Source organism: Physeter macrocephalus, chromosome 6 (assembly GCF_002837175.3).
Source record: "Physeter macrocephalus isolate SW-GA chromosome 6, ASM283717v5, whole genome shotgun sequence".
Classification (NCBI taxonomy): domain Eukaryota; kingdom Metazoa; phylum Chordata; class Mammalia; order Artiodactyla; family Physeteridae; genus Physeter; species Physeter macrocephalus.
The window spans coordinates 29,062,565-29,077,619 of record NC_041219.1 but is presented as its reverse complement, the minus strand read 5'-3'; the positions used below and the strand labels follow the sequence as shown (position 1 = coordinate 29,077,619).

Below are 15,055 nucleotides of genomic sequence, written 5' to 3'. Positions count from 1 at the left end.
CCGTAATTCTTCTAAATTCAAGGAAAAAAAGGAGTCTGGCAAACTAAGCAATTTAAAATGAAAATAAACTTTAAGCATTGTTATGTAAGAATATAATAGTCAGTTACAACACAAGATTTTTTCTTGAAATTTAGCTAACTATCTAAGTGGTAAACTAGGCCCACCCTAAGATATTGCTCCTAAGAGCTTAATTATGGGTTAAGTCCTAGAATATTTAGCAACAGGCAGAATCACTTATAGTACAAAGGATCGCTACTATTCATATAAAGCATAACCAAGTTTTTCCTCAGGATAAAAAATAAATTTCCTTATATTATTGAAAAAAAATTCCCTTTGGTATATGAAAATTTACTCACTTGAAGTGCTAAGTTACAGGAATTCAAAAGCATTTTTTAACTCCAAAGGCATACTAGATTCACAACTTCCTTTCTAGGACAGCAGCATAAATTGAATTTTCCTACATTTTCCTCAAATCATGTCTATAAACTATGTCACTGCATAGGAGCTATAGGTATTAAAAAACAACATACTCCTGGAAATATCACTCTTTGAAAATGTAATCACAACACAAAACAGATGAGATTGGACGATTTGGAAAGCAACCCCTTTTAAGAGGTAGTCTGTAAATAAAGTATTAAGGAGACAAGGATGCTTTCCAGGAAGCCGACAGGATGTTTCCAGAATCTTATTAATGTGGAGAGGGTACAGCTTCAGGCTAGAAAGCAGCAGCATGGTGACCTGCTTGTGTTAATGGCACCCATTATCTCTAGGCAAACTGATAAAAGGAACTTTTTTGCAAAGTTGAGGATGAGGCCTCAGACTATAGGGATCCCACTTTGATATCATCTCTTTTCGTTGCAACAAGAACAGAAAAAGATAAACACACAAAACTGAAAGGGTAATTCTTAAAAAGGTACAATGTGTTTTTTTAAAAGATCATTTAGAAATCTTAAAATTAACCACTGAATACACATACGAACAAGGAAACATAAGACACATGTTATAACCCAAGTAATTCTGAAACTACATTTTAGTTCCAAACCCCAGTACACATCAATTGCATGAATTCAATTTTTTTTTATTCAGAACGTGTATCTTTGTTTTAAGACTGGTATAAACAAAAATAAAATACAAACAACTTGTTACTGACATGATAGCTGCAGTCATTAACTGCAAGAATACAGTAAAAAGGAGCCATACTAAATGTTAATGTTCTTGCAACAGAATTACCCCAGTCATTTTATGGTAGTAAATTCTGGCAAGAAATGATAAATTCATTTGTTATTAAAGATACTTAAAGAATTTCCAAGATCAATCAGTTGTGCCGAAAATAAAGTAGCAGTTTATTCAAAAGAGCCCTTACCTTTCTCTTATTTTCCTAAAAGATCTGCCATTTACAGGTAAATGACTTTTCAGATCAGTTGTTCAAACCAGGGTTCTTCCTGTAAATTCACATCTTAGCTTTAAATATAGTAAACTTACACTCATTTTCCCTTTCCAGTGGAATATCTAGTCTTGAAGTTAAAACACTTTCACAAAAAAGAACAATTTAAAATCCTTAATGTAAATCTTGGTTCTTACTTTTCTTCTACCTCATTTTCATTTTCTTGCATTATTTGTTCTTCCTCCTCATCACCAAAAGTCTGTTCCTGCATGGTAGTAAAGGAGAGAGATCTAGCAGCCACTTCTGCAGCGAGGCCAGCAGTGAAGGTAAAATCCGGTGACAGCTGTAGCTGTGCCAGCCTCTGCTTGATGGAGGGCTGCGGTGAGGCCCCGTGGGTTGGGTGGGCAGGGGCCAGGCCACCTGCATCAGCCTGCTGGGACTCATCTTCACTCTCACATTGGTAATACACTCTTTCTTCAGCTCCTTGGAGGAAGACTTCATTTGCAGAATTGTCTTTATCTTTACCATCTAGAGGGTATTCACATAAATACTCAGTCCTATTACTTATTTCATTGTCGGTTGTAGAGGGTTTATTATTTTCCTCTTCAGTATCATTTTTACAAACTTTCCCCATATCTGAATCCACTGATGGTTCTGAATTACTTATGGGTTCCACTGGGTCTACAGGACACAAGGATTTCAACACAGCTTCAAAGAAAAAAAACAAAGAAAGAAAGAAAGAAAGAAAGGAAGAAAGAAAGAAAGAAAGAAAATAACTAAAAACCCAGCAATGATTTAAACTTTAATTTAAACTCCCAGTCGTTTTTTCTTATAAAGAACAATAAATAAATAAAAGCTAAATAAAACTTGCCAGTAAATCAATGTAAATTTATAAAACCAGAGAACTTTATAAGAGATAAAATGCCTAAGATATGAAATGAGATGGGGTTTTGATGAATATTTTACAACACCTCACATATCTCTTATTCAAAATATTAAAGCAGTGGTTCTCAAGGTGTGGCCCTTGAACCAATAGCATCAGTCAGCATCACCTAGGAATTTGGTAGAAATTCAAATTCTTCAGCTCCATCCCACACCTACTGAACTGGAAACTGAGTGAGGACTGGCTATGTTTTGCAAGCCCTCCACTGGATTCTGATGCACACTAAAGTTTGAGAACCACTGTACTAAAGAATAAGCAGCATGGTTTTCACTAGTAGTATGTCAGATAAAACACCTAAGAGTAATCCAGGTAATCATCCTATCATCAACACATATATATTTACAAGTTAAAACAACATGGGAAAAAAATGCAACATACAATTCAACTCACTGGCCAATCACCTAACAAGACCCTGATAAAAATAAAGGCAAAACTTGTACACATTTTGTAATGCCACAGAAAAAATATAAAATTAAATAAAACCTGCATTCCAGATCAACTACTGTACAAAGCGTAATACATAAATATTATATCCATACGGCAGAAGTTGTCCTTTCAAGGAAAATGAAGTTTTATTTAGCCCCTCTTGATGTTAGTAGGCAGTGGGTTGCTTGCTAGGCAGTCTCTCCTCCCATTATGAGGGGTTAGTACAATACAATATGTTATGAAGCATGACGGAAGAAAAAAAAAGCACATCTTGAAGATCTGGCGTTTATTTAAAAAATAATTTTGTAAAACGTGTCCATTTCCAAGAAACAGATCCCTAAGCTGCAGTAACTCCACTAGAGAAGCAGCAACAACAGAAAAAAATGGCCACAGCAGGTTCCAGTGTAGAATTTCCCTCTCTAATTCCATTCGGACTTTACCCCTGTAGGCAGAGACGAAAACAACTCTGGAAGATGTACTGAAATTTTTCATGGGAAAAGCATTTTAAGGTTTCAGCTTTTTATTTTCACAAACTAAATTAGCATTATTGCCTTTTCACATGTAAACTATGGAAAACACATACCTGAAAAAGAGATACATTTCTCTCATCATTATATCTTTACCCATACTGTCAAGAAGATAATTTTAAAGCCACATGAAGAAAATACTAAACAATAAAAAAGGATATAAGTTCACATACAATGTTATTTTCAGATTTCATGTACAGTGTTAGTCTATAAATCTGCTAATTCTTAAAGAATGAAACATATATTAGAAGTTGATTGATATTCCTGATTATTGTTAATTAAGTGGGGGCAGGTAATCTGTATAATGCATCAACTGACTAGTGTGTTAACTCTGTGTTAGAATATAAACCTTCAGGAGTATGGGGATTTTTGTCTCTCAATCTATGTGCTAGGGATACAGCAGTAAACAGTATCTTAATATCTACTTGTTGAGTGAGTAATTTACCAAATGAATACTGTGGGGGATAATAAAGCCCCTATTTAAGACCAATTTAATTACAGAAACAAAAAAAATTGAACGCATAGGAAACAACAGTGTCTAAAATATAATACTCTTAATCTCTGATTTATGTAGGCCATAAATATATGCACAAGCAAGTTTAAGGAACTCTGTTTTTACTGCTGCTTCTGGGAAGTTCATCTACTATATACTTTGCTGCTCAAGATGTCCTTTCATTTCACTAGAGTGCCCCCAGGTGTGAGGGTCTGTAGTGGTGGGAAAGGTGGTAGGACTGGAGCAGTAAGAGGGGGACTCATGGAGGAGACACTGGTGGAGAGGACAGCATTCCTGGTAAAGGGATCACCATATATGTTTTTCATTAATAAAAACAGCAACCATCGTCTAATTAGATAGATATAAGTAGAAGAAGATATCTATATTAGAAATAGTGGGGAATAAAATTGGATATGATGAACTCATGATGGAGAGGCTTGAAACCAGGAAAAGGAGTTTATATTCAATACAATTAGAAAGGGGGAACCACCATAGATTTTTAAGATAGAGACCTATTATCAGTGTGCTGTTTGAGAAAAATCTAAGTAGCTTTCAAGGATAGATATAAGCTATCCTAAAAACTTAGAAGCTATCTTCTAAGAATAGCTTAGAAGAAAAAGGTATTGAAAATGCAAGTCAACTAAGAGGCTATCACAATATACGACCATAATCTTATGAGGACCTGGGCTACAAAAGGGGCCAATGGGAAGAAAGAAGGATAAAATCAAGAACTGGGGGTTTCCCTGGTGGCGCAGTGGCTAAGAATCCACCTGCCAATGCAGGGGACATGGGTTCGAGCCCTGGTCTGGGAAGATCCCACATGCCACGGAGCAGCTAAGCCTGTGTGCCACAGCTACTGAGCCTGTGCTCTAGAGCCCGAGAGCCACAACTACTGAAGCCCGTGCACCTACAGCCCGTGCTCTGCAACAACAGAAGCCACTGCAATGAGAAGTCCATGCACTGCAACGAAGAGTAGCCCCCGCTCACCGCAACTAGAGAAAGCCTGCACAAGATATCTATATTAGAAATAGTGGGGAATAAAATTGGATATGATGAACTCATGATGGAGAGGCTTGAAACCAGGAAAAGGAGTTTATATTCAATACAATTAGAAAGGGGGAACCACCATAGATTTTTAAGATAGAGACCTATTATCAGTGTGCTGTTTGAGAAAAATCTAAGTAGCTTTCAAGGATAGATATAAGCTATCCTAAAAACTTAGAAGCTATCTTCTAAGAATAGCTTAGAAGAAAAAGGTATTGAAAATGCAAGTCAACTAAGAGGCTATCACAATATACGACCATAATCTTATGAGGACCTGGGCTACAAAAGGGGCCAATGGGAAGAAAGAAGGATAAAATCAAGAACTGGGGGTTTCCCTGGTGGCGCAGTGGCTAAGAATCCACCTGCCAATGCAGGGGACATGGGTTCGAGCCCTGGTCTGGGAAGATCCCACATGCCACGGAGCAGCTAAGCCTGTGTGCCACAGCTACTGAGCCTGTGCTCTAGAGCCCGAGAGCCACAACTACTGAAGCCCGTGCACCTACAGCCCGTGCTCTGCAACAACAGAAGCCACTGCAATGAGAAGTCCATGCACTGCAACGAAGAGTAGCCCCCGCTCACCGCAACTAGAGAAAGCCTGCACGCGGCAACGAAGATTCAACACAGCCAAAAATAAATAAATTAAAAAAACACCAAGAAGTGTACATCTGGACAAGGGAGGATGGCAGGGCTCCTAAGAGAAGAAAAGAGAACGACGAGGAACCTTCCAGAGTATAAGTAATCTATATACTTCTAGTGAAAAAGAGAAAAGGAAGAGAAGGCAGTTGATTCTGAGGCTCCACATACTCTAAAATGAAAGGGAAGTCCCACTCTACCTTCCTAGAAATCCATAGGAATTAATTCCTGAATTACGAATTAGCTAGTTTGATATTGTCAAGTACTAAGCTTCCCCTCTTTCCCTCTCCTGCCTCCCATGAAGTTCGACTAAAGAAAAGAAGGGTGGTTAACATAAAGAAGTTTAAGGTAATTTTAGGTATTACCAGTCATTCAACTTTGTCCGAATCCAAGTATGGAGACAGCGTGCACAGAAGCATCTCTGCTTCCCATCTACTAAAGCGCTCAGATCAATTAAGTAACCTAATGATATAGTTAAGGCCCTAGGTTTTAACTCATTTGTTTTAATAGTGAACATAGTTATTAATTTTGTGTTTTATTACAGTAATTATAAAATCAACATAGGACAGAGTTTAGAATCTCAAATTCACTAAATTTGAAAACACATCAATTTATTCACAACTCACTACCCATTTCAAAACAAATTTAGTTAAAAAAAATCAAATAACCGATGAAAAAGTCTAATTTCGTATTCCCAATCTGATTATATACCCACTCTTTTATTTTTATTATTATTATTATTTTTTGTGGTACATGGGCCTCTCACTGTTGTGGCCTCTTCCGTTGCAGAGCACGGGCTCTGGACGCGAAGGCTCAGCGGCCATGGCTCACGGGCCCAGCCGCTCCGCAGCATGTGGGATCCTCCCGGACTGGGGCACGAACCCGTGTCCCCTGCATCGGCAGGCGGACTCTCAACCACTGCGCCACCAGGGAAGCCCCCCCACTCTTTTGTTGATCAAATTAATTTTGTGTCTAGAAGAAAAAGTACTATACTTACTGGTGGATCCCTAAAATTATAACCATAAGAATTCTATACCTAAAATAAGATTTATAGTTCAAGAAAAAAGAATCCCTTACATTAAAATAACGTTTTACTCTGAAGTCAGTGCTTACCATGATCACTAAATAGAAGTTGCTTCCACTTCTGCCTTTCTGCCTCTGATGCTTTAAATCCCAGCACAGATTTTAGTTCTTGGAGGACCCTCTTGGATTCTTCATGCTCACGCTCCTGTCTCTCTCTGTCTTCTTGAGACAAGTAATAAAAATCATCCTTTCTGAAATCACTGTCCATATCAATATCATCTACATAAGCTTCTAACTCCTGAAAATGAATAAAAGAAAAAGCACTGTACTTCAAGAGGACAATTTTCTAGTAGCATTCATTTACTTGCACCTATTGATCTCCAAGATTAAAAAAAATGAGGACTCCTGGCACAGGTCATTAAAGCACAGTTGGGCGAACAAAGCAAACACAGATAAATTGAAATCTTAAAAAAACTTACCTGATACGAAAAAGGGTTGTGGATAAGAAGTTTAACAACTTCGATTGTTATTTTTCTACTCTGATACCATTCTATAGATCTAGTCAAGATTACAGCTTTAGCTTTGTCAAAACCAATCAAAATTAGCAGGGCTGTTGGTTTGGGGAGGTGGTCAGGTATGTTAGTCTTCTTTGGTAGACATTTGTGGTTCTTTCTGACTTCCCAGGAAGTTTGAACACTATTGCTAGGATTGGGGAACACCTCATCTTATGGTTCTCCTTATCTCTAAGGGAGAGGGTAGGATCCTTGCTTACTCAGCTTTCCTTGCAGTTATGGTTAAGGAAAATGAGTTGAGATCCTCTAATCGGGTGTACCTGGATCAGATCTGATTCAGAAGTTTGTTATAAAAGAAATAGGCATACTACCAAATGTAAAATAGGTAGCTAGTGGGAAGCAGCCGCATAGCACAGGGAGATCAGCTTGGTGCTTTGTGACCACCTAGAGGGGTGGGATAGGGAGGGAGGGAGGGAGATGCAAGAGGGAGGAGATATGGGGATACATGTATAACTGATTCACTTTGTTATAAAGCAGAAACTAACACATCATTGTAAAGCAATTATACTCCAATAAAGATGTTAAAAAAAAAAAAAACATCATTGTAAAGCAATTTATACTCAATAAAGATGTTAAAAAAAAAAAAAAAAGAAAAGAAAGAAATAGGCATTTTGAGGAATCCATTCCGGCAAGGATGGTGGCAGATCAAGTTTCCAGAGGTAGAGGTTCTGAAGATAGTTTTCATTATTCAACACTGATGGAGCAAGTGGCAACATCTGCACCCAGTGACTTAGCAGTGATGTTGCCACTGGAACAGTTCTTTTGAGTGATTTTGGCTGTTTACCCCAGCCTGCTTCAAGCCTGATTATCTGGACCTCTGAAATATTCTGTCAGCTATGTAATGTTTTTAAACAAATTTCTTGTAGGTTAAACTAAGTAGGGTTGGTCTCCCTTTGCAATTAAGAATACTGAATAGACACTATGACCTAAGGAAAAGAAGCCTTCTTCAGAATGAGCAATCTGTTGTCAACAACTAACGCAATCATTTAAAAAAGTGTTTTATAAAGGGTATAACATACATACATGCAGCCAAATGCGCAAATCTTAAATGTATAGGATTTTTACATAGGCACAGGTACTGGTAAACCACCACTCTGATCAAGATAAAAACATTTCCAGCATCCCAGAAGGTACCTTTGCTAATGCACTAATTTTTAATGCATTTCATCACTTCTGAGTATTTAAAAAATGGACAATTAGATATAAACAGGAAAATGTGTGGGTAGATTCAATGGATACAAATTCAAGGCACTAAGAACTAATGATATGATGTAAGTTCAATACATTGTATTGTGATTTTGAAGTTCATTAGAAATATAAATTCAACAACTTACATGAACTTATCCATGTCACTTACAGAGAAAGGTAGGTAAGTTATGTACGTGAAACTCTTCAGGGGAAAAAAAAAAGCAATTTTCACCCTTACCTGCTCCTCAGGGATTGGATCCTTGTCTGCAATGTGTAGAGGAGGCTGCATCAAAGGTACCACAGTACAGTGTGGGTTTTCACATGCCATTTCAGGTTTGCCTTAAAAAGAAACAGAAATGAGTGAACATCTATTAACGTTAACAAGAGTAATATCTATAGATTTACAATTTAAGTTAAACTCTTGGAGAAGAAAAACCTGTTTTTTCTCTCCCTTTTTCACCTTACCATAGTATCTGGCACACAGTAGGTACTCTAAATACTCGCTGAACAATCAACTTTGTTCATGGCACAGAAACAGGCTCAAGACAGACCCCCTGTTCCCTACAAAAAACAAACTTTGATCTTGCACTTTGCTTATACTATTTTTATTCTCAGGAGAAGTTAGGATTGGAAATGAGTTTCACAAGTAAATAGATTGAAAAGATCACCCAGGTGAGCTTAACTTTAATTATTTAAAATTGGTGTTTGGCATCTAATATTAGGGTTACTTAGCCTCATGTCCAGCTCTCTATCTTTTATCATTATCTCTCTATTTTCAAGAAGCAGGGGTTAAGCCTCTAGGCATCTAATATCAGGGTTACTTAGCCTCATGTCCAGCTCTCTATCTTTAATCATTATCTCTCTACTTTCAAGAAGCAGGGGTTAAGCCTCTAGGTTTTTACCTTTTAAGAGTAATGATAGATACATGGTTGGGAACAGAGTTGGGGGGACTCTTGGCTGGCATGGGCTGGTGTGGTCAAAGCAAGCTAGGCTGGGGTGGGAAGAACCTTCAGTAGGTGTGAATCAGCAGAAATGTGACTTAGCCCACAGCAGCAGGCGATTGGTTACATACAGAGGATTGAGTAAATAAGTAAATATATTGAAACTAATGATAGCCAAGCTTCTCATAATCACAAAAGAGAGCAACAAATATAGAGGGGTGAAGGCCAGAATAAACTATGTGGTATTAGAATTGAGTTGGAGGTATGGGTATGAACTCATGGCTTACAACATATATGGATAGACAGATACAGAAACAGAGATGGAGTGTACACATGTATATACACAGATGTATTTCACAGCTCTGTACACTGAGAAGTGGTAAAAGAAGTAACATCCCAGTGGCTCTGAGCATACCCAGCACCTAGATCTTCATTTCTAAATGTCATTTTCCATTAAAAGGAATGAGGGCTTCTTGGAGACAAGGCTGATGTTATGGCTGGAGGCAGGGAAAGTATGAGACAAAGTAAAGAAGTGCTCAAAGAATGATGGTGACATGAATCACCTTGAATGGACTCCCTCTGGTCAAACTCTGGGCAACCTGGGCAACAATATAATATAAAAGTAACAAACTACAATCTACTGAATAAAATAAGAATCCATATATCCACACTGATATAAATAAGTAAATAAGTGGAAAGGGGGGGATGCTTAACCTTGTAATAGAGTGTCAACTAGTAAGTGTAAATGGAAAATGGAAGTAGAAAATTACCATTTGGCAACCATCACAGTAATATCCAATTCAAGCAAGAACTATCAATGGATGCTAAAACTAGTGGGTGAACAAATTTTAAGCTAATTTATTTTATTCACTCATAAAGTTCACTTTTTTGTATATACAATTTTATGAGTTTAGACAAATTAGAGTCATGTAATCACCTCTACCACAATCATGATACAGAATAGTTCTATTACATCAAAACATTTACTGATGCTGCCTCTTTATACTCTATTCCTCCCTCCATATCCAACTCCTAGTAGCCATTGACATGTTTCCTGTTCCTATTAAATTTTATCATTTTCAGAATGTCATATAAATGGAATCATACAGTATGCAGTGATTTGAGTCTGTCCTCTTCTGATTAGCAAAGTGCATCTTCCATCTTATTAATGTATCAGTAGTTCACTTCTTTTTTATCTCTGAGTAGTATTCCATCGTATGGGTGGATATAATGGCTTACCTATTCATCAGCTGAAGGAGCCTTGGGCTATTTCCTGATTTTGATGGCATACTATGGGTATGTAAAAGAATGTCTGTTTTTCAAAAATGTGAACAGAAGTATTTAGGGGTAATGGGGTTTCATGTCTGTATCTTACTTTCAAATGGTTCAGAATAATACCACCAAAAGAATTTACAGACAGATACACAGAGAGATAAAGCAAATGTGGTAGAATGTCAACAACTGGGGAATCTGGATGAACGGTACTTAGAATTTTTATTCTCGTGATATTCCTATAATTTTGAAATAACTTAAAAAAAAAAAGATATGGCTAACTAAAAGCACCTGCTTCTTAAAAAAATTCAAACGAACAGTTTTATTTCAAGTTGTGTAGCCAAGGCTACTATGGGCATTTTAGTGAGAAAAGTTTGTTAGCTGGTACTGCATATTTGTTATTAAGGATCTAAAATGTATTAAGTGCTGTCTGTTGGTGGGAATGTAAATTGATACAGCCACTATGGAGAACAGTATGGAGGTTCCTTAAAAAACTACTCAACAGATGAATGGATAAAGAAGATGTGGCACATATATACAATGGAATATTACTCAGCCATAAAAAGAAATGAAACTGAGTTATTTGTAATGAGGTGGATAGATCTGGAGTCTGTCATACACAGTGAAGTAAGTCAGAAGGAGGAAAACAAATACCGTATGCTAACACATATATATGTAATCTAAGAAAAAAAATGTCATGAAGAGATTAGTGGTAGGATGGGAATAAAACACAGACCTACTAGAGCATGGACTTGAGGACGTGGGGAGGGGGAAGGGTAAGCTGTGACGAAGTGAGAGAGTGGCAGGGACATATATGCACTACCAAATGTAAATTAGATAGCTAGTGGGAAGCTGCCGCATAGCACAGGGAGATCACCTCTGTGCTTTGTGACCATGAGAGGGGTGGGATAGGGAGGGTGGGAGACGCAAGAGGGAAGAGATATGGGAACATATGTATATGTATAACTGATTCACTTTGTTGTAAAGGAGAAACTAACACACTATTGTAAAACAGTTATACTCCAATAAAGATGTTAAAAAAAAAAAATAAAGGAAATCTATTGGTAGTACATCGGTAATTAGCTTATTAACATTTCCTTTGAAAAAAGTTAATACTTTTACTATCTAAGGACTTACTCAGTTTGTTTAAGACATTAAACAAAGTATTACAGATCTAGCTGTAAACAAAACAATGACTAACAGGATGATAAAGCATTACTCACCTTTGGCAGCAATACAATTTCTATACATAAATCTGATTAACCTCATAATAAAGTTCCAAGGGATAAACACGGTATTGACTTGTAACATAAGTTTAAAGATTAATATGTCAACCATTTACAATGGAATTAGTGAAATTGGTAAAAACAAGTATAAAATCTGGGTCCAAAGGAAAGCAGTTTTGCCGAAAGTTTCAAGACTGCCTTTTTACCTAGCAGTACAAGGCACTCCGATGCTCCTATTAAATAACGGCACATTTTAATACGTTTTCTTTTTTTAACATCTTTATTGGAGTATAATTGCTTTACAATGGTGTGTTAGTTTCTGCTGTATAACAGTGAATCACCTATATGCATACGTATATCCCCATATCCCCTCCCTCTTGCGTCTCCCTCCCACCCTCCTTATCCCCCCCCCCCCCAGGTGATCGCCAAGCACCGAGCTGATCTCCCTGTGCTATGTGGCTGCTTCCCACTAGCTATCTCTTTTACATTTGGTAGTGTATATATGTCAATGTTACTCTCTCACCTCGTCCCAGCTTACCCTGCCCCCTCCCCATGTCCTCAAGTCCATTCTCTACATCTGTGTCTTTATGCCTGTCCTGCCCCTAAGTTCATCAGAACCTTTTTTTTTTTTAAGATTCCACATATATGTGTTAACATACGGTATATGTTTTTCTCTTTCTGACTTACTTCACTCTGTATGACAGACTCTAGGTCCATCCACCTCACTACAAATAACTCAATTTCGTTTCTTTTCCATGTCCTGGCTATTGTAAATAGTGCTGCAATGAACACTGTGGTACATGACTCTTTGAATTATGGTTTTCTCAGGGTATATGCCCAGTAGTGGGATTGCTGGGTTGTATGGCAGTTCTATTTTTAGCTTTTTAAGGAACCTCCATACTGTTCTCCATAGTGGCTGTATCAATTTACATTCCCACCAACAGACAGCACTTAATACATTTTAGATCCTTAATAACAAATATGCAGTACCAGCTAACATAGCATTTGTATACTATTTTAAAATGACTGAATTACTTTATCTTAAAAGTAAACTCCATTTCTGGCCCCTGACTACCAAACTCATTATTACCCTAACTGGAAAAGAGTTTCTGGAAGTCCTAATAATGGAATAATACTATTAAAATCTATTGGTTTTATTAAATTTTTTAAAAAGGAGGTATATGATTCAGGGAACTTTCAAAGCATATTCATTTTTTATTTACAAAAATAAGAGCCAAGACTTTATATTCAGTGTCAATTTGTACATATAAATTTAACTTTTTTTTAGTAAACTAAGTAATTTTGTCAAGTCAGTTTCATCACATAGATAAAAAGTACACCTAATAAAATCTTACCAGAGAAGAATAAGCATATCTGATAAGGGTAGGCAAAAGAACTCTCCCATAGGTACCTTTTTTATCTGTGTTTCTTCGCAGCAACTTGTCCACTTGAGAAATGGCCTCTTCCCAGCAATTGTTGCTCGCCTGAACATGGGGCTGAATCAACTTTAATTTCTGTTCTAGGATTTGATAAGCTTCTGACACTAGTTCTTGTGTTTCTTTAGTACAAACAAGCTTTTCAAGTTCATCTTCAAAAACTATTACCCTGAGTAATAAAGAAGAACAGCAACAGATTTCTAAACTACGAACTGAAATGTATAATTCGCAAGGTTGATTTAAGAAATAAGTTTATAAGATGAAAAAAGCTCTGGACATGGAAGGTGGTGATGTTTGCACAACAATATATATGTACTTAATGCCACTTAACTGTATGCTTAAAAATGGTTAAATGGTAAATTTTATGTTATGTGCATTTTACCACAATTTTAAAAAAAGCTTATAAAGAGTATTCATACATTTATTCAATAAGTATTTCTTGCATACATACCAGGCATTTTACAAACTGAAAGGATAAATTAAACCCATTTCCTACTTATAAGAAACTTAAACCAAATCAGGGAAATTATACATAAACAATACAATATCATAAAAAATTAAAATTTTATTTCCATTCCAAATTAGGTCTAGAGAGTTGAAGAAACTTGCCCAGGTCATAGAGCTGGTAAGCTCTGAAGCTGGGCTAAATAAGTCCAGGCACAAAATGACTGAGAGATAAAGACAGCTATAAGAATTCAGAAGAGGGGGAAGTTACTACCAGCTATGGGTACAGACAGGGAACAGCTAAGGAAGAGGTACTTCTGAGGCAGCACTGAAGGATGGATAAAATCGGAGCATGTACAGAAGACGAGGAAAGTCATTCTAAATGGTACATGGGGAAAGGCATTTATACAGTTTGGCTGGACTGAAGGAAAGAAGTGAGAAATAAAGACAGAAAGCAGCCTGTAGTCAGGTTATGGCAAACCCTTTCTGTAGGATGCTTTATACAGACTGTAGTCTAAGCTGTTATAGTCCAAAACCAGTGAAAATTTTCAGATAAGTAAGAAAGCATATATATGCCTCAGAAACATTAATCTTGCACTCTAGAGGCCAGGAGAATAGTTAAAGGGTTAATGTCCTAGGGTAGGCAAGTGAGAGTGGGAATAGCAAAGGGGACAAGTGAGAGGGAGGGATGAAACACAAAATTTTTTAGGTAACACTTTTAAAAGTTGTGTGTGGCAATGCTAACGAGCAAATCAGATATGATGGTTTGTGACTCGTTTGCTCTCTAGTGAAAGTATTTTGAAAGGTGACATGTAGTAGCATACATAGAATATTTCATTTTAAAATAGGAAACATACTTCCCATGCATCATTCATAATCCCTGACCAAGGTACAAAGCCCTTCTTTGTCATTATCATGTCCATCCAGTGTAGCGCTCCTCCTTCTTGAGCCACCTTCCCTCACGCTAATGCATTCCATTACGCCCTGTATATTTCTGATTCTATTGCCAAACATTAATTCTTTATAGACCCTGGCTTTGCCTAACACAGCCTTTCCACTGAAATCTTTTTTTCCTCTCATTATGATCCAACTTTTGCCACCCACTCAAGTGGAGATTGCCTTATCTCCCATATTTCCTGTGGGAGACAGGGTTTTCTTAGAACGGCAGCAACAGACCACTGGAACATCCCTGCCTCACAGTTTCTTAGTTTTACCCTATGCTGTAATCTTTACATCAAACTTATATACCTATCTCAGACCTTGAACTGATGGGTAAAAACTTCTCTTCTTAAAATGTCTTCCTGAACTTAATTTCCTATCCTTGTATATCACCTCCTTCTTCACTCCAGTAAGTTAGTTTTTTGATTTTACTGAGACTTCAAGTCCTTCTGGCCCATTTTCTTATCTTACAAAATCAATTGCTGCCCTCCCCCCTTCTACTTCTTGCCTGGTATCCAGGGTTAAGTACATCAACTACAATCTTCTCAACTCATTAAATTCCTA

General features: G+C 37.1%; 1 protein-coding gene across 6 annotated transcripts in view; it reads right to left on the bottom strand.

Moving 5' to 3' along the window:
* Nucleotides 1–1,057: 1,057 nt before the first annotated feature.
* The window catches only part of VEZT (vezatin, adherens junctions transmembrane protein), an 83,798-nt gene continuing 69,800 nt past the window's right edge, over nt 1,058–15,055 (bottom strand). For all 6 annotated transcript variants that reach the window (XM_024127240.3, XM_055085252.1, XM_028490458.2 and 3 more), the window contains 4 exons: nt 13,084–13,277; nt 8,472–8,572; nt 6,564–6,771; nt 1,058–2,092 (listed from right to left, as the gene is read on the bottom strand). In XM_024127240.3, the coding sequence (XP_023983008.1) occupies nt 1,578–2,092; nt 6,564–6,771; nt 8,472–8,572; nt 13,084–13,277 (1,018 nt within the window). In that variant the 3' untranslated portion in view covers nt 1,058–1,577. The remainder of the gene's footprint in view (nt 2,093–6,563; nt 6,772–8,471; nt 8,573–13,083; nt 13,278–15,055) is intronic.